An 18356-nucleotide genomic window follows, 5' to 3' on the forward strand; every position below is an offset into this window, starting at 1 on the left:
GGAGATGTAACCACAGCAACACGGGCTATAAATAGTGGATACATTAAAGCATTAATTTACAAAAAAATAGATTTATAGAATTACGTTGTTATTTTGTAAACTAGTATTATGTGTAGGTTTATATACATTTTTTAAGTGACCAAGTGGTTTAAAGTTTCCGTTGAGAGTTAATTGTTTACAGTCGTTGGTTACCGTAAGCCTCAGTCACGTGATCGAGCGTAAACACGGGATGAATGAAGATCCAAAAAACATCAATAACTGATGCGAAAAAACCTCGGAAAAATATTGCTGTTTATTTTGTAGATCATTGCACATTTTCTTTACTTTCTATTGCCTTGAGTATTAAGCATGGTTTATTTGGTTTAAAAAAAAAGATATCGATAATTTGGCGACAGATGGGATTAATAGGCCTAAAATGGCTTGGTGTGTAAGTTTGTCTGAGTTAGAATACTAGATCTATAGTACTACAGTGACGCAGCAAGATTTTAACGATTTTTGTTTTCCATCTTAGAAGTTTGAGACCAGTGTTTCTTCCAGACTTTTTTCTCCGGGGGGGGGGGGCACTTGAAATCTTCGGGGGGGCGGTAAACTTTCTTCGAGGGGGCGGACACTGTTAAAAGTACATATTTTCTATATAAATTATATAAATTTCATTTCGTTCGGGGGGGGGGGGGGGGCGGTAAAAAATTTTCGGGGGGGCTTAGCCCCCCCGAAGAGATGCCTGGAAGAAACTCTGTTTGAGACAGTTATCAGACGGAATTAAGACAATGACATTAATAAAGTACAAATATAAAAGGAAAATTCCCAAAAAGTAAAAGTTGTAATATGCTAAAACAACTTTATTTGGAAGCAACAAAAGTCTGAACTTTAATCCTAGCAACTTAATTCAACTTATCTATTGCGCCGGATTGGTCTATATGGGGAGTCAACTTTACAAATATACTTCAATACAGCTTAGTGTTATTAGTTGAATGTGATATCGCACCATTGATGTCATAGAAGTTACATTCAGTCAGTTCTGTCACGTAAGTTACTGTCACACCAGTGATGTCATATATGTTACGTTCACGTCAGTTCTGTCACGTAAGTTACTGTCACACCAGACATGTCATTGTCATAGAAGTTACTGTCACGCCACTTATGTCGTAGCAGTTAAAGTAACGCTGTCAATGATGTACAATCGCACCTGTTCCAAATGTGACAACCTTAAACTAACTCGGCAAACAAAAAAATCTGGCCTGTACCCTATAAATAAATTAATATCTGACGAAGACCGAAGAGCGAAACAGCAATTGCTATGCATTTAAAAACCCCACGAAACTAAAGTAGTTCTAAAAATGTATTTTATGCTTCACGTTGTTTTCACGTGGTTAACCACGCGACATGAATTAATCGTGAACAAGCTACTTATTCTACTCGCCTTACACGGCAAAAGTATTTCCCAATCGTCTTAAAAATAGCCGAGATCATGTGATCGCTACTGTTTACATTGAGCGCGTGAGAGCCGTAACGTCATCGATGACGTTGAACAAACTCGGGTACCAAAAATATCAACAAATCGCGTGATACGCCTGAGCAATAAAAGAGGGGGTGAGGTGGTGGTGGAGGATCGAAGTTGTTGCACAAGACCCAGACGACTAATTCGCGCCAGGGGTTGAATCAGACGATGTTGCAGACGATCTGTTACAGTCGTATTTCACTGGCCTTATCTGAGTTATCTCAGCCATAAAGGCTTGTCAGGGGGACAGCCCGACAACCACCACAGAATGGCGGGAAGAGGTGGGGAGGGGAGATAAACTCTATGTGGACGTGTAACTAAATAGAACAATAGCTAATCATACATTTATGATTTATAAACTTTATGCTATATTTATCTAAGTTCTACCCACATGACATCTCACTCTCCCCCAATGACATCCCAGTTCCTTCACATGACATGTCTCCCCAGATGACATTTCTCACCACATGACATATCTGTCTCCCACATGACATCACAGTTTCTCTAGATGACATCTCTCCACATGACATCCCAGTCACGCCACATGATATCTCAGCCTCCCCACATGACATATGTGACATATCTGTCTCCCCACATAACATATATGACATATGTGTCTCCCCACATGACATATCTCCCCACATGAAATAGCTGTCTCTCCACATGACATATATGACATATCTGTCTCCCCACATGACATATCTCTCCATATGCCTCTCCCCACATGTCATATCAGCCTCCCCACTTGACATCGCAGTTTCCCCTCATGACATCTCAGTCTCTCCACATGACATTTCAATTTCCCCAAATGACACATCAATATCCCCATAAAACATAGTCTCCTCCATGACATCTCAGCCTCACCTTAAAACCTGTCATCCCAATCACCCAAAAGACCTATCTTTGAACACGCCACAATCACCCACAAGACCTATCTTTGAACACGCTACAATTACCCAAAAGACCTATCTTTGAACACGCCACAATCACCCAAAAGACCTATCTTTTAACACGCCGCAATAATCCAAAAGACCTATCTTTGAACACGCGACAATCATCCAAAAGACCTATCTTTGAACACGCCACAATCATCCAAAAGACATATCTTTGAACACGCCACAATAATCCAAAAGACCTATCTTTGAACACGCGACAATCATCCAAAAGACCTATCTTTGAACACGCCACAATCGTCCAGGCCCGGATGTCGGATCTTTAGTCAGACTATCATCTTGATGTTTGCTGATAGTTCAAATAGCACAGACTTACATTGATGTGCCACGTCCGTCAGTTTTCTAGTTAATTGCTGATGGTGACGGGACAATCTTGTGTTTTTAAAAATTGACCAATCAAATAAAAAAATTAATGAAAATTGATCAATACTTCTTATCTTCAACTGGATTTACTTTAAAAAAAACACGTCATTATTAAATAGTGTGTAGCGATAATCTCGACTTAATCAGTTTGAGATCAAGGAAGTGCTTAGATCTATATCCGCCAACGATAGAGGAAATACGCAAGTACAGTATCTCATAGTATTTATTTTTTCCCCCATGTAAACCGAGATAACTCCAATAATATTTTTGACAAAATTCACCTACCTTGGTTATATCCCCTTACAAAAAGGGGGAAACAAATGGGAGTTCCTTCTAGAGTGAGGGTCTGATTTTTTTTTTGTCAGGGAGAAGGGCTGGGACTGTGGGTTAAAATTCATCCTATGATCATGTTGTGGAACCGTGAAAGCTGCTCATTATGTGGGCAATAAACAAAACCAAGGCAGCTTTCTGTAATTCACCTATATTATTAAACAATTATGATATTGAAGACAATATGGAGATATAAAATCAAGACAACTTTTGGTGTGTTAAATTAAAAAAAAAACTGCGCCACTTTAAAGCATGTGTCAACACCTAAGAAAAACTCAACTTCAACCCTAGTGGCGTGTTTGACCAGACAAGAACCCTTATCCAGGTAATTTTTTTAATGTGAAAAAAAGATTAATCATTTTTTAAACTGCCTGTTACTAAATAAAACAAATAGAAAAAATTATATAATAATAATCTTTTAAATTCTCTGAAAATAACAATATAAAAAAACCTTGCTTTTTTAATGAGATCTCTAACATATTTTAGCAACCAAGCATAATTTCTTATTCTCGGCACATTTAAAAGCTTATTAGAAAGTTTTTAAATGTTTGTTTTATGTTCCACTTTCCAATTGAAGTTGACTTCACATAGGAAAGGACAAAAATATTTGTGCTTTTGTCCCATTGTGATATTTTTTACATTCGGGCAAACATCCACTGGTTTTACATTCGGGCAAACATCCACTGGTTCTACAATCGGGCAAACATCCACTGGTTCTACAATCGGGCAAACATCCACTGGTTCTACAATCGGGCAAACATCCACTGGTTCTACAATCGGGCAAACATCCACTGGTTTTACAATCGGGCAAACATCCACTGGTTCTACAATCGGGCAAACATCCACTGGTTTTACATTCGGGCAAACATCCACTGGTTCTACATTCGGGCAAATATCCACTGGTTCTACAATCGGGCAAACATCCACTGGTTCTACAATCGGGCAAACATCCACTGGTTTTACATTTGGGCAAACATCCACTGGTTCTACATTCGGGCAAACATCCACTGGTTCTACAATCGGGCAAACATCCACTGGTTCTACATTTGGGCAAACATCCACTGGTTCTACATTCGGGCAAACATCCACTGGTTTTACAATCGGGCAAACATCCACTGGTTCTACATTCGGGCAAATATCCACTGGTTCTACATTCGGGCAAACGTCCACTCCTTCTAACAGCCTTAATAGGTAACTCCATCTGTTGATTTCAGTGTGCCTGGTTCAAAATACAACACACAGTGCATACAAAAGTGCACCCTGTCTGTTGACAGGAGGGGAAGGTGGGGGGGGGGGGGGAGGTTCTAAACCACACAACCCCCCCCCCCCCCCTTCCTACACCACTATATAAATTATAAAGGCAAAAAACAAGCTTGATACCAAAATAACTATTTTATTATTGTAAACATTATACATTTATGATTGTTTTTACTACACAGGATGAGCAATGGTAACTGGAGATTCTTACATTAGCTTGTTTTTAATTTGGAAATAATATTTTATATGATCTGACAATCCATTCAAAACAATGGTTTACAGTGTAAAAGAACAAACATGTTCTCAGAATAAAAGGAGATGTGCTGTGGTTTAGATGGATGCTATAGGGCAAGAGAAAACAAGGAAGGCAGAACAAAACATGGAGAAGATCCACACAGAAGATTGCTGGGGAATGAGTTGAAGAATAGAAGCTTAATGTTTAAAAAAGTGAAGGCTATAGCTAGAGACAGGTGATAATAGTATTCAATTGCTGATAACACATGCAATGGGCAATGAGAAGTGAGAATGAAAGGAAAAAACAATACATTCAAACAATTAAATGTAAAAATTTTAGTAGCAAAGTATTCTACATTAAGTGATTTAAAAAATAAACTGCATGTGAGTGTTAGACAAATCCTCAGATTTGTGCATTAAAAATTTGGTAGAGTATAATCAATTGTTGGGGGCATAGACAGTTCTGTATATATTTACAGTCTAAACAATATCATCATCTTAAACTGAAAAGATTTGAACAATTCACATAGTTGAACACATCTGGGTCATTACAAGAAAATAAAATGTACATAGTAGGACCAGCACCTACAACACTGGACACTGGTCAAGCAGACATATCATTACAGGGGCTAATTAACAATAGTGCTCTTTAGAGGGAAATCAGAAAAAAAATCTGGCATAGCTAATGCTGGGCCATATGCCTGTTTGGTTCACTGAGCACCTAATGTGACCAGAGCAAGGAAAAATATTGGAAGTTTGTATGTTGTAGCACCAAGACCATGGGCTGTACATGCTTGAAAAATTATCACTAAAAGATGACCCTGTACTAAACAATCATAAAAATAATGCCAGCTTCTGGAAATATATTTGATATAAGATTAGACAAAAATCTTTGAATGCCCTTAGAAGAGTACTGCAAAATCATGTGACTATTGAACCTAATGTACATCAAAACAAAAAGTTGAGTACATTGGCAAACATTTTATGAAGCAAAAATTGTGTGCATTAAAACTGTAAGTATTGTTTTATGTGCTTCATAGTTTATGTAATATGTGGCACTTAGAAGTAATCAACTTTATAGCATAAAGATAATTTGCTTATAAAAATTATACACTTAATTAACATCAATTATTTGTCCATTTCTAATCTACAAAAAATGAATCTATAAATGTTTGCTTTTCATTAATACGATTTGTATGATCACAATGTTGTACTGATTCTCAAAAAACAAATACAAGGAATGCCCTTAAAACATAATGTCAATAAAATACAAGACTGAAGTACTGTTAGCAACCAGTTTTAACTTTTATAGTGCAAACAAAAAAAACAACAACAATATTATTAACACAATTCCTATAAGGAAATTCCATTAGGTAAATACAGAACAATGTTTTGAAAGATTTCAATGTCAAATAAACACACATGGGATTTCTTAAGATAAAAATTTCAACCCTAGCCCTTTATTTAAAGTTTAACCACCGTAAGAATCTAGATCTATTTAATTTTTCCTTCTTCTACTAGCAGAAGAATTATTAGCAACAATTTTCTTTTTTCTCCCAGTTGCTTTCTCCATTTCATCATCTGTTATCTCCCCTGCTTCATCACAATTTTTGTTGCCAGATTTTTTAACAACTCTGTTTTGTTTTTCCTTTTTAGTTTTCTGATCAACTTCCTGTTCCTCTTGTTCTGTGTTTTTATCTTCAGTTTTCTTGGCTTTTCTGCCCCTAGTTTGTCTGGCTGGCTGTAACTCTTCAGTCTTCTCTGTCCCTACATCATCGGTGTTAGCAAATCTTTTAGATTGTCTTGTATTTTGGCCACCTTTTCCCTTTGGCGGGACTTTAACCTGATCATTCAAGTTTTCAAATGCATCTTCATCCTTCACATCAACCATAAAATCTTTACCTGATTTCTTCAGACCCTTTTGTTTGTTATCACCAGCTGGTGTTTGTTCTAAGGCCTTAACCTCTGACCCTTCAGGTTTTATGACTTCCTCAATTAACTTTTCCTGTTTCTGCTGTCTTGGCTTATCTCCCTTAGTTGTCTGCTCTTGCCTATTGCGGGGCCAGGAATGTTGGACATCAACAGCCACCTCACCGTCTGAGAAAGTTTCTTTTTCCTCACACACCTCCTGCACCAAGGTTGGTTCCTGCAAAGTCCAGGTCAAGAAGAACACAATAAAGTCATTTCATTCCTGAGACTAAGTAATAGTTTCAATAAACCATTTACAAAATCATTTTATTTAAAGAATTCTTTAGTAACAAAAATACAGCCTTTAAATGATTTAATATTACAAAGTGAAGCTATATGTTCAGAGAGATCAAATAAAGTGTTACAAAAAAAAAACATGACCAAAAAAATAATTAGGAAAAAAATAGTTTGCTACTTTTAAAAAACAATACTTAAATATTTAACAAAAATCTCCAAATACAAATGTGTGCGTAAATAAAAAGAAAAAATTGAAATCACAAAAAGGATATGCTGGAGCACTCCCCATAGTTTAGGTTCTAGTTAAAAAAACAAAAGCTTAGGTGCAAATCAAATCTTTTAATTGTAGAGATCACATTTTGTTTTAAAGTTACCTGTAAAAACTTTTTATGCAGCCTTTCTTTAATCAGCAGTCCTCTAATTAACTTGCGCCAGTTACCATACACCCTACTGTCTTTTTTCTAGAAAATTAAAAACAAAAATAATGTAAACAACAAAAGAGGAGTTGTCACACTAGTACTTGCCTCCTACATCACACAACTGACCACTAGTACTGACCTCCTACATCAGACAGACACAACTGACCACTAGTACTTGCCTCTTGTTCTCTCTGCTGCTGAATCTCCTGATCTTCCAGCCAGGCTGTCATCAGTGTGTCAGCAAATTCTTCACACACCACCCAGCCATCCATCCTATGTAGGACAACACATGGTACAATTATTTTGTCAATTTAAAATATTAACCATTCAAATCTAAACAACATCATTTTTTAGGAGTAGAAATAAATTATGTTTGAATATGGATGCTAGTAGCTTTGATAATGAAAAATAATAAACTTTAAAAAAAAGTATATATTTTAAAATTAAATCAAATATCCTTCTATTTGAAATGTTAATACCAATTTACTTATAAAAATTTATAAATAATAAAAACAATAAAAATAAAAAGACATGATTATTTGTTTGATAAATAAGAAAAAGCTCAATATGGTGTGTGACTAACATTGCATGTGGCATGCCCCGGTGATAATCCCATCCAATCATAGCTGGTGCTATGTCTATCCCAAGTTTCTTAGCAACTCTCTGTAAGCCTTGCCCTACACAACATAAATTTTTTTTATGATTACTGTGTATAAGAAGAGACTATATCACGCCAACTTGAGACAGTTCTAATCAACAGTCACTGAGCTTGTGTTTACCTCGAAGTTGGACAGTCCCAGATGGCAACATCCAGGGTTTGAACAGTTCAACATTTCCATATTCATTTCTTGGAACTTTTCCCTGTGGGAGACAGCAGTTTTATCATGTAATATGGTCTGGTAGATTTATATTTCTGCTAGAATTTAATTCTATGTTCAACATTAAAATATTAGCAGAGAACTTGTGTATCTAAATCTTAAGTAAGTGCTCATAAAACAACAAATCTACCGTTTTATAAGTGATAAATTAAGTTTAACCATGTTACAAGGTTTACTAATGTTTAGAAAGTTTTGAGTTATAGTTTTCTTGTAAAACATACAAACGAACAGGTGAAAACAATTGTTTTCACAGTTAATTAATGAAAAAGTTTCAAGAAATGTACAATTTAGAGTATGTACTTTATGATGAAAGAACATTTGCTGAATCCATTATGTGAATAAATTTGTGCAATATATGTGACACTAAATTTTTTTAAAAAAGTACTCACATTATAAGCAGGAGGGGGAATATATTTATCTGTCTGCCACTCTCCATACAGTTCCAGGTCCAATTCATCAGGGTTGTCTTTGGGTTTGTTCTTTTGGGGGCAAAATATATTTTAATTGTAACATAAGTAATTTGATAATTGTATAATTATTTATTTAAAAAAATGTTTGGATACGTACCCACTTTGGTCTGGATTTAACCATTTTGTAAGGCTTTTCATCCAGCTGAAAGTATAACATGGGACACATAGAGATGTATTTTTATTTTAGAAGAAATGTGGCAGATAAATGTTATATTTTTAAGGACATGCTACATAGGCATTATTACAAAAATAACTGTTCCAGCAGACTAAGGTAAAAAATAAATGAAAAGTAAACAAAACTAACAAAAAAATAAATAAAAAGTAAATAAAACTAACAAATAAATAAATAAAAAGTAAATAAAACAAACAAAGACAAGTATAAAAACTAACCCGAACAAGGCGCCCTTCCTTGAGCCAATTGACCCTGGAGTGTAGCTGTGAACAGATTTAGTTTTAGAAACTGAAGGGTACACATTTTAATCATAACATTGTTCAAGTTTGTTCTTTTTTTTTAAAGTTCACTTTAGAGTGTAATTTGTGTATGAGTGTGAGTTGATACAGAGATAGTAAAAATGGTAAGTAATAATGTTGTAAACTGTTGTGTAAAACTTTTAAAATACTGCTCTATAAAATTAATAAAAAATTTGATGTAAAACAGGAAATAAAAAATTCTAAAGATGTATCTTCTTAGTCCAATACAAAAGGATATTAGGGTTAGATGTAAGCAGAGGCTGTGAAGTGGCAGTGTTGTGAGAAAACTTTCAGTTCTGACATATTCTCTTGAGAAAACTTACAGTTCTGACAAATTCTCTTGACAAAACTTACAGTTCTGACACATTCTCTTGCATAGACTGGCTCTTTCTTAATGTAGCCTACAGGAATGGATGTGTCAGGGTAGATAGCCTCAAACTTGAGCAGGTGGCGTCGGAGGGCATACCTTGGTCAAGGGACAAGTTGAAAACAGGTTATAGATATAATGGGATGGCCTGGTTAAGTGATAGGGAATACTATTGATGATCTAAAGATTTTAAGTTCTATTCCCATGCTAAAGTCTATCTCTGAGTCCACCCAACTGTACCTGATTCAGATGTGGTGATGATAGCACAAACTTTTTATAGGCAGAGGTCAAAGAATCACATGGACATCATCTGTCCTATGGACTATCAGTACAGAAAGGGTACTTGAATTTTTACAGAAAACTAAATAGGTTTGTACCCCAGGTTTACATAAAATTAGTCTTACTTACAAGGGATGGTTTTTAAATTCAGCAATGCTTGTAGGCATGGGACGCACCAACAGCTGGCCTGCAGCCAGGGAAAATTACAGAAATATACATTTATTACCCAATTATAATTTTTAAAAAAGCATTTACGAAAACAAATGCTACTGTTCTTACATCCAGAAGCTATAAAATTGTTTTACAATAGAAAATAGAAAACTAAATTGTGACATATATTCCTACCTTTGATTTCATCATCTTCTATTAAATTATCCTTAAAAGATGCTTTGTCAAAGATAAATAAAGTCTGCATCCACCATTCAGAGTCTACACGATTTTTCCTTGTAAATGACAGCCATTGTTTAGCATAGCGAGCAGTCACATCTTTAACACTACCATCTGTACACAAAGTCTTTACGTTATTATTATTGCCATTTTACAATTAATTTAAAATAAAAATATTTTTCAAAATTTTAGTTGAATAAATTTTAATGAATGATGAAATAGTAACACTAGAAAGGTTCTAAGTTTTTACTTGCCATTTTTAAAACCTAAGACGTAGGTAATTGGTTGTGTGGCTGAATTTTCTAATGAATACGGCTTTCCAAACTGTGACTTAAACAGGTCAAAACCTGTTCAAACAAAGTAAAAACAGAACAAAATAACACTTGTAAATTAAAATAAATCATTTCAAAAATAAAAATGTTTACATAGACTGAACTATTAAAGCAAAGACATAGCTTATAAGTAGATTCCAATATGGAAACAACTTACACATCCATTTATTCTTTTCAGGAAAATAAATCTCTAGCCAGAAGTCATGACCTGGTTAAATAGAAAGTTGTATTGAGAGAATTATAACAACTTTACACTGTGTGTGTTTATCTGTGTAAGTAATAATGTGCAATTTGAAAATTTATATTTAAGACTGAATTAAGATAATTATAAATTTTATAATGTCCAGCTATTTATACTACCTTTCCTAAAACCTAAAGATGGCTATATTAAAGATAAATTACAGATAATGTTTATAACTGCCCCAAAAGTAATGCTAAATTGTGTATGTATCTTCTACCCACCAACATCGCTGGAACTGTGACTGTCTGAATCATCTCCGCTAGTCGAGGCTGACAATATCTTTCTGTTGGACAAAATTTTTAAATCTTTTGTCAGATTCTTGGGGCTTCGAATATTGAAACTTGTGTCTGCAAACTCTTTTTCTGAACTGCAAAAATGTAAGAAAAGATTTTCTTCTTCTTCTTCGTTCTTAATTATTAGTGTTGAAGGGGATCGAGATTTATCTGCCAATGGGTTTGAACTCGAGACTTTGTTCGAATTTATCAACCATGAGCTTTTTGCCGACTCGAACACGCCTTCAACACAATTAAGCGTTACGTGTCAACTGGTTATGCGCCATTGAGGCCATTGACTCCGATTTCAGCCTGCTTTTCTTTTTGGATTTGCTTCCATAGCCTTTGTCCAGCCAAGAACAAACTACAAGGCAGCAGTTGTTTAGTTTTGGAGTTGTCTCTCCTAGAAGAGTGGCTGTCCCCAGCTAACGAGCCTCATCTGCCCGAGGGTTCGAACTCGAGACTTTTCGGTTTAGCAACCATGAGCTTTACCGACTCGACCACGCCGACCCCAAAGATTTTCTGAATATTTAATTTTTTTCAGCTAGTTATTTTTATGAACACGTCTAGAACAAAAATACCAAAATAATAAAATTTATGTTGATTGAACATTTGGAGGTGAAATAATTTCCCTACCTTGACTCATCATTGCTATGAGATTTCTGGCATTTTTCTTTTTTCTTTGTCAATTTTTTCCTTTTTTTATTATCATCATTAGAAAATTTGTTATCTGAGCTGCTTTGACTGTGATCTTCATCATCATCACTGTCATCTTCCATATCTTCTAAACTCTTCCTGTTCTTCAGTGCTGCCTTTTTGCTGGATTCCCTGACAGATTTTCTCTGGTGCTGTGTGGACTGGGCTGCTGGAGCTTTGGTTTCCTTACTTGCTGCGGCTTGTTTAGCTGGGGCTTTCTTCTGCTTTAAGGCCTCTACATACATTTGGATTACTTTTAAAGTCTTCATGTTTTTTTATTATATACTAAGATTTAGTAAATTTAAGTAAATAAATTAATTACAAAAATTCGTATTTATTTTAAAGGCTAGGTATTAAATTATTTCCCATGTAAAGACATTTCTTTCTAATTCATTCATTTTAAATTATATCAATGCCATTCCAAAACATCCTGGTTAACTAATCAACTTGTAGAGCTATGAACTATATATACCTTTAGAGAAAAGTATTACCTGTCTTCTTCTTTTTGTCACTACCACTTGACTTCTTCTTGTCAGGTTGTTTAGTTTTTTTACTCTGTGAGCCTTCTTCAGAGTTCTGAAACAATAAGTTAAACCTCAGTAGATGCCAACACAGTATGAAATGTTGAGTGCACTGATTAATTGTTTAACTTTTTTACTCTGTAAGCCTTCTTCAGAGTTCTGAAACAATAAGTTAAACCTCAGTAAATGTCAACACAATAAAAAATGTTGAGTGCACTGATTAGTTGCTGCCCCATTATGACAACTGGTGCTGGCAAGAGATTTACTGGCAACTTGACAGAGCTAATTTCTCCAACGGACCCAGTGGTATTGTTTGTCTCTTGTGTCACCATAGAGAATTAAATCATGAAAAACTTGTATGGTAAAGGTTTTTTTTACCTCAGGAACTTTGAATGGCATAGGCTGTAGAGACAGGACAAGCCTCACTGTGTGGCCCATTGCTCGCAGGATACAGATGAACACCTACGATAGGATACACTATTTAATGATGGCTAACTTAATATACATCAACACCTACGATAGGATGCACGATTTAAAGATGGCTAACCTAATATAGATAAAAACCTATGATGGTATACACCATTTTAAAAACAACTAATGTAAAGATACTAATTAGCATTTGGGAAAAATAGATTTAATTTATCAAGTTACATCCAATGAAATACATTTTACAAAAAAACAAATTTACACATATTTTAACAAGTTACCTACCAACACCCAGACCCTAGCATCTGTTATAGTTCCATGAGCTAGTATATTGATGAGTGTTGTTGTTGATACCTGCAGGATGCGATAGAAATTAACTTATTAAAATATTTAGTTACACAAAAACTTTTCTCCACAATAAAGAATAATATGTCTATTAGAAAATACAAAAATAAAATGCTGGAGAAATTTTAACACCAACATTTGTCCATAGTCTTGTAGCCAAGACTGAAAGCTTCAACTGGTGAGAGACTAGCAACATCAAATATCGGAATTTGTTTTTTAACCCACTCTGGCTCCCAGGAACAAATATTATTAAACACAAAACTGATGCAACTAAATTTTAAAATATGAGGTTTTCATTCATAGCAGCTAATCTTACATTAAAAGTCTGATATCTGAACAACATTTTTGTTTAGAGAATACGTCTTACAACACTTACAAGTCTGATATCTGAGCAATGAGTTATCTTGTCTAGAGTGTAACTCTTTTTATACCAGGCTGCGATGTTTTCAACCTTTTGTTCTAAACTGACTTTTGTCTTTATGAAATGGTCAGGGAGCAATGAGAAGACAACTCCGATTAGAACTGGTTCATTCAGGGCTTCATTTTGTTGCATCCCAAGGGAGAGAAGGCAGAGAAGGTGTACCTTATTTTAGAAGAGAAAATGAATATCAGTTATAATGTACTTAGGTAGATCTAATACCTAAAATATTCAGTCTATGAAATAAGCTACTTATAAAATATACGTTCAATTGTTTTAATTTACAGTGTAAAGAAAATTCAAACTATTAAAAATGTATGGTAAAGTACCTTGTGCATGTCAATAGCTACTTCTTTCTTAAACCGCTTGACTCTTCTTTGTAGATAAGCCTTCCAATCAAATGCTTTCTTTTTTCTGAAAGAATTTTTTTTATAAATGTTACAACAAAGTAAGATCATTAAAATAAAGTTTACACATCGCTCAGAATTTCTAAAAAAATAATAAAAATTAAAATAACTAGGATCTAAATAAATTACCTAATTTTTCGCTTTAAGATATCTGGCATTTCTAAAGTGATCTCGACAGGCTGATCAGGGATCTGTGATCTCTCAGGGGCCATCTCATGATCTAAAAAATATTAAGAAAGAATTTGGAAGCTCAAAGATCTTTTCCTACTCTAGTGGCATTAGCATTTTTAAAAAAATAATTTGTCTATTGAGTCATGGTCGCAATATCTCAAGTAAAATTACTGTACACAATTCTTGGTGAGTCTAGTGAATATAGTTCTGCTCACGATATCTCAAGTACTATTACTGTAAACTTACCATGTACCTCCTCCCAGTCTGACATTCCCTCAGATTCTGAATCTGTTGTGTGGTTGAGTTCACCATCTGATGTCTCAGTTGATGTCATTGAAGAGGTTGATGCCAGCTGTGAGCTTGCCTGAGATGAGAGATGTGAACTCTGCTGACCCTCCATCATCATCAAGATGGCCAGCGGGTCATCCATGTCAACTGGAGTTTTAGCTGGGTAAGATGTGACGTTTTTGTCATTTGCCTGGTTCTTATTTCTCCCTTCATCTTTTTTAGGTGAGACTTTAGTAGGCAATGATGTTTTATTTTTCTTGCCTTTAATGCAGTTTGTTGGCTTGTGTACAGCTTTGGAATCACAGCCTACATTTGTTTCAGACAGATTTAACTTGTCAGTTTTGTTTTCTTGTTTAGATTTAGAATTTATTTTTTCACTTTTGTTGTGTGGCGGTTCTTTAGAAGACAAACTGCTAGTTGATGTAGCTTTTTTCTTCACTTTGCTATTCAGAGTTTTAACTTTTTTCTTCACTTGACTATTCAGAGAATCATCTTTTTTCTTTACTTGGCTATTCTGAGACCCAGCTTTTTTCTTTACTTGGTTATTCAGAGAGTCACACTTTTTAACCTTGATTTGAGATGATGATTCATCACTGCTTGTGAGGGATCTCTTAGAATTTTTTCTTGAATGGGAGGGTTGTGGGTCTGTTTTCGTTAAGTCACTTTTTGTAGTGGTCTGTACATTTGGATGTGACTTGGCCTCAGTTTGTAATTGTTTTGCATTGAGACCATCCTTCACTCCTTTTGCTTGCTTGTTGGGTAAGGGACATGTGTTCTCTGGTATCTTCCTTTTCTTGACAATCTCAGGTCTAGATTGCATGCGTTTAATTGATTCACTTTCATGTTTCATAGCCAGTACTTTTGTAGTTCCTTATATTAGTAACCATACACCTTGATAAATATTAAAATGTATAGTAAATTAAATAATAAATATTAGATGGCTAATATTATAATATACCTATAAACTAGGTCAACTAATTATATTAGTATTACTATTAGGTCTCTAGTCTCTAGAATCAAGATCTTAAATTACTAAAATTAAAATATGAAACTTTAAACTAAAACAAATCAAAGTACTAGTTTAGTAGTCCTAAGCAAATTTTAAACTAGATCAGGAATCTAAATCTAGATTTAGAAAATATACTAGATTCTAATATAGATTCTAGATTCTACTTTTGATTGTTTAAAAGTTTTAGTAGCCTAACTTATTACTTAAACTTAATAGTATAATAGATAGTAGCCTAACTATATAACTAACTAGTAAACTACTACACTAGAGTCTAGAGTAGAGTCTAGACTCGCACTAACTAGAGTGTGACTAGACTAGAGTAACTAAAGTAACTAACTAAAACTTTTAGTTAGATCTAGATCTAGATCTGGATTTAGGATTTAGAAAGAATCTAGATCTAGTAAATTAGGGCCTAATAATTTATTTTTAATTTAAATTCTGTCAAAAGTTAGATTAATTTTTAACAACACACGCATGAAAACGCTAACCGCTTGGCTTACATAATCAAAAACTAGCAGATTGTATTCCAAGCTAAAAAAAAATTGAGTGATGTGCCCCTGTTATCCAAGGGATACCACTACCGTGAAATAGAAGTTTGTTTTTAGCTTGAAACTTTCACAATGCCTCGCCAAGGAGTATCATATGTAAAAAATGAAGAACCTTCGTTTATTAAACAATTTAAAGAAAAAATAGGTCACAAAGATGAACCAGATGTGAATACAAAAAAGGTGATAGTCTACAGTAGATCTAGTCTACAGTACAGTCTATTCACATTTTTAGGAGGATTTTATTTAAATTTATGACAATTTATTTATGTTTTAAAATTTACAAAAAATGTTTCAAAGTTTCATTTATGTAGAATTTGTAGAATCTAGATCTAGATCTAGAAATCTACCTGTTTGTAAACAATTGTATTAAAACTTTTCAGTAAGAAATAAAGAATAGCGTTGTTGGATGATTATAGAATATTATAGATACTTGTGTCGGATAATGGAATCTTCTTTTAAAAAGGGGTGCTGGGTTGTTAGTAGTATTTTAATCTCAACTAATTTTATGGTTAGAAATTAGGGTTAGGCATATGGATTATGGTTGGACCAGGTTGGGGTTAGGGACAGGGTTAGCATTGACATTAGCCAGCCATGTGTATTGTGTATTTAGTTAACTACCAACTACCAGTAACCTAACACCCCTTTTTTTAAAAAAAATTCCATTATCAGCCACCCGTGTAAACATTCTCCCGCGTTGTTTTCATCAGATGACACATTAGCAGCAATCTTGTTTAATTTTTTTTTGGTAAAATTATAGTTAGAGATTCAAGGGAAACAACTCTAACTTACAGATGGCCGCTTTTTATATAGCAATTCCCGCTCGCAAAAACTGCTGTTTAAAATTAATTTCTTGCCTATATTGATATATTTATTTTATTTAGCCATTGATTTTGGTTTATTATTCATTTATCCATAATATTTGACACAAATATATCACCATATAGTTTTATTAAAGCCTTAACAATGAGGCAACTTTTTTGCACATTACTAGACTTGGCCAATTTTACGTACCTGTTGAATGTTGGTAAATTGTGAAACACAAAATGATGAAGCGGTAAATTGTGAAAAGAAAATGCATTAAAGTTAGTTATTTGAATTGGATGTGGTGTTACTCGTAGACGTCTTTGCATTTTACTTCCACCCAGTATCGGAAGGGGGTAAGATGCGAGACAAAAATGACACCTGACTTGTGGTTTTCGCACACTTCTTGCAATTTACTACCTGGCTCACAATTTACCATATTTTGTGAGTCATTGCTAGCATACTCTTAATTGCTCACTCTGCCTCACCTAGCCTTGAGCCTTGGTGACACCTGGTGGATAGCAGTTTGCTACATATCCTTGTATTGAGCGAAATAAAAAACTTTTGATTCCTTATTATTTTTATATCATGCATGTTACACAATGACAGAAAGGTTTTTTTTAAAGATGTAATTTTTATGAAACTTACATTTTTTTGTAAGCTTGTTTTGGTTACAGTTATTTTAAATGTCAACGCACAAAAAGAAGGTAACAAACTCTACATATAAACTCACCTGAAACAATATAACTATCTAAACATAACTCATAATACCCCATTTCAATCAATCCGCACATCTCTCTTTTAAATGCACCCTGTTGATTAAGTTTAGCTACTATTAGCAGTTTGTTATTATGAGAGCTTATTATAATTATAAGTAACTTTTTATTAATTATTTTTTACAGTTAAGCATTCCAAATTTTGATGAGGATGATGATGAAGATGTGCCAGAAAAAGAAGAGGAAAAACCTGTTGTTGTTGTACTCAAGTCTGGAGATTTGACAGCCGAAGAAGCAGAGTTAGAGAAAAAACAAATTGATGAAGGTGATGGTCTTTTTGTTTCAGTAAAAATGTAAGAGTATAGGAAGTATAGTTTACATGCCTCGGGACTTAGTAGCATGGCCTTTACATTTCCTACCTCAATGTCATTACCTAACTAAATCTTGTGTACGCAAGAGTATCAGATGTACTTTAACTGGTTAACTAATTTGGGTGTATCCTTATTTATGTCTTTATTTGATTGTAACATATAAAAGTATGTACATTATATTATAATAGCTATAATGTTTTTAAGCAAAATTTATTTACAAACATCAAACGATATATATTTATCAGAATCAATGCCACTCAACAGCAAGTTGCTCTGTTTAAAATTATATACTTGTGTGTTTTTTTACACTTGTTTATTTAAATAACTAATAGCCATTGTTTATTAACCAGCATTACTGTCCTTCAATTCTAGGTCCAGCGAGACTAGATGAAAAAATCACATTTAAAAAACCATCAAAAAGAACTCAGGACACAACAGAGAACACTGACAAGGAAGAGTCCAGTAAAAAACGAAAAGAAACAGAAGTAAAGAAAACATTCACAGCAAAAAAGACAAAGAACAGTTCACTATTATCATTTGGCGATGATGAGGGGGATGACAGCTAGTAGCTGGTGGGAACAACATGCAGTTGTGTGCTTCTTGCATTTTTAAGTGTTGTTGGAGTAATATTTTTGTAAATAGTCTTTAGTATGTAATTAATAAAAAGCATTTACATTAAGTCT

The 18356-nt window shown here is 34.2% G+C and overlaps 2 protein-coding genes across 2 annotated transcripts; one reads left to right on the forward strand and one right to left on the reverse strand.

Annotated features, from left to right (window-relative positions):
- Window positions 1-4532: 4532 nt before the first annotated feature.
- Window positions 4533-15767, reverse strand: LOC131957946 (DNA repair protein complementing XP-C cells homolog). The gene is made up of 23 exons (XM_059322807.1): window positions 15738-15767; window positions 14187-15119; window positions 13899-13989; window positions 13692-13776; window positions 13321-13527; window positions 12885-12953; window positions 12552-12635; window positions 12144-12228; window positions 11593-11887; window positions 10906-11051; window positions 10601-10651; window positions 10366-10458; window positions 10070-10225; window positions 9854-9911; window positions 9433-9544; window positions 8998-9042; window positions 8705-8749; window positions 8527-8616; window positions 8039-8120; window positions 7843-7936; window positions 7439-7532; window positions 7215-7301; window positions 4533-6781 (listed from the first exon to the last, which is right to left on the reverse strand). The coding sequence occupies exons 2-23, from the start codon at window positions 15076-15078 to the stop codon at window positions 6134-6136; spliced, it is 3609 nt and encodes a 1202-aa protein (XP_059178790.1). The 5' UTR covers window positions 15079-15119; window positions 15738-15767; the 3' UTR covers window positions 4533-6133.
- Window positions 15768-15793: 26 nt separating this feature from the next.
- Window positions 15794-18349, forward strand: LOC131957947 (uncharacterized protein KIAA1143 homolog). The gene is made up of 3 exons (XM_059322808.1): window positions 15794-15965; window positions 17489-17627; window positions 18046-18349. The coding sequence occupies exons 1-3, from the start codon at window positions 15858-15860 to the stop codon at window positions 18237-18239; spliced, it is 441 nt and encodes a 146-aa protein (XP_059178791.1). The 5' UTR covers window positions 15794-15857; the 3' UTR covers window positions 18240-18349.
- The last annotated feature ends 7 nt before the right edge of the window (window positions 18350-18356 follow it).

Source organism: Physella acuta, unplaced genomic scaffold (genome assembly GCF_028476545.2).
Source record: "Physella acuta isolate Inbredline_101_S28 unplaced genomic scaffold, ASM2847654v3 ptg001281l, whole genome shotgun sequence".
NCBI classification, from domain to species: Eukaryota; Metazoa; Mollusca; class Gastropoda; family Physidae; genus Physella; species Physella acuta.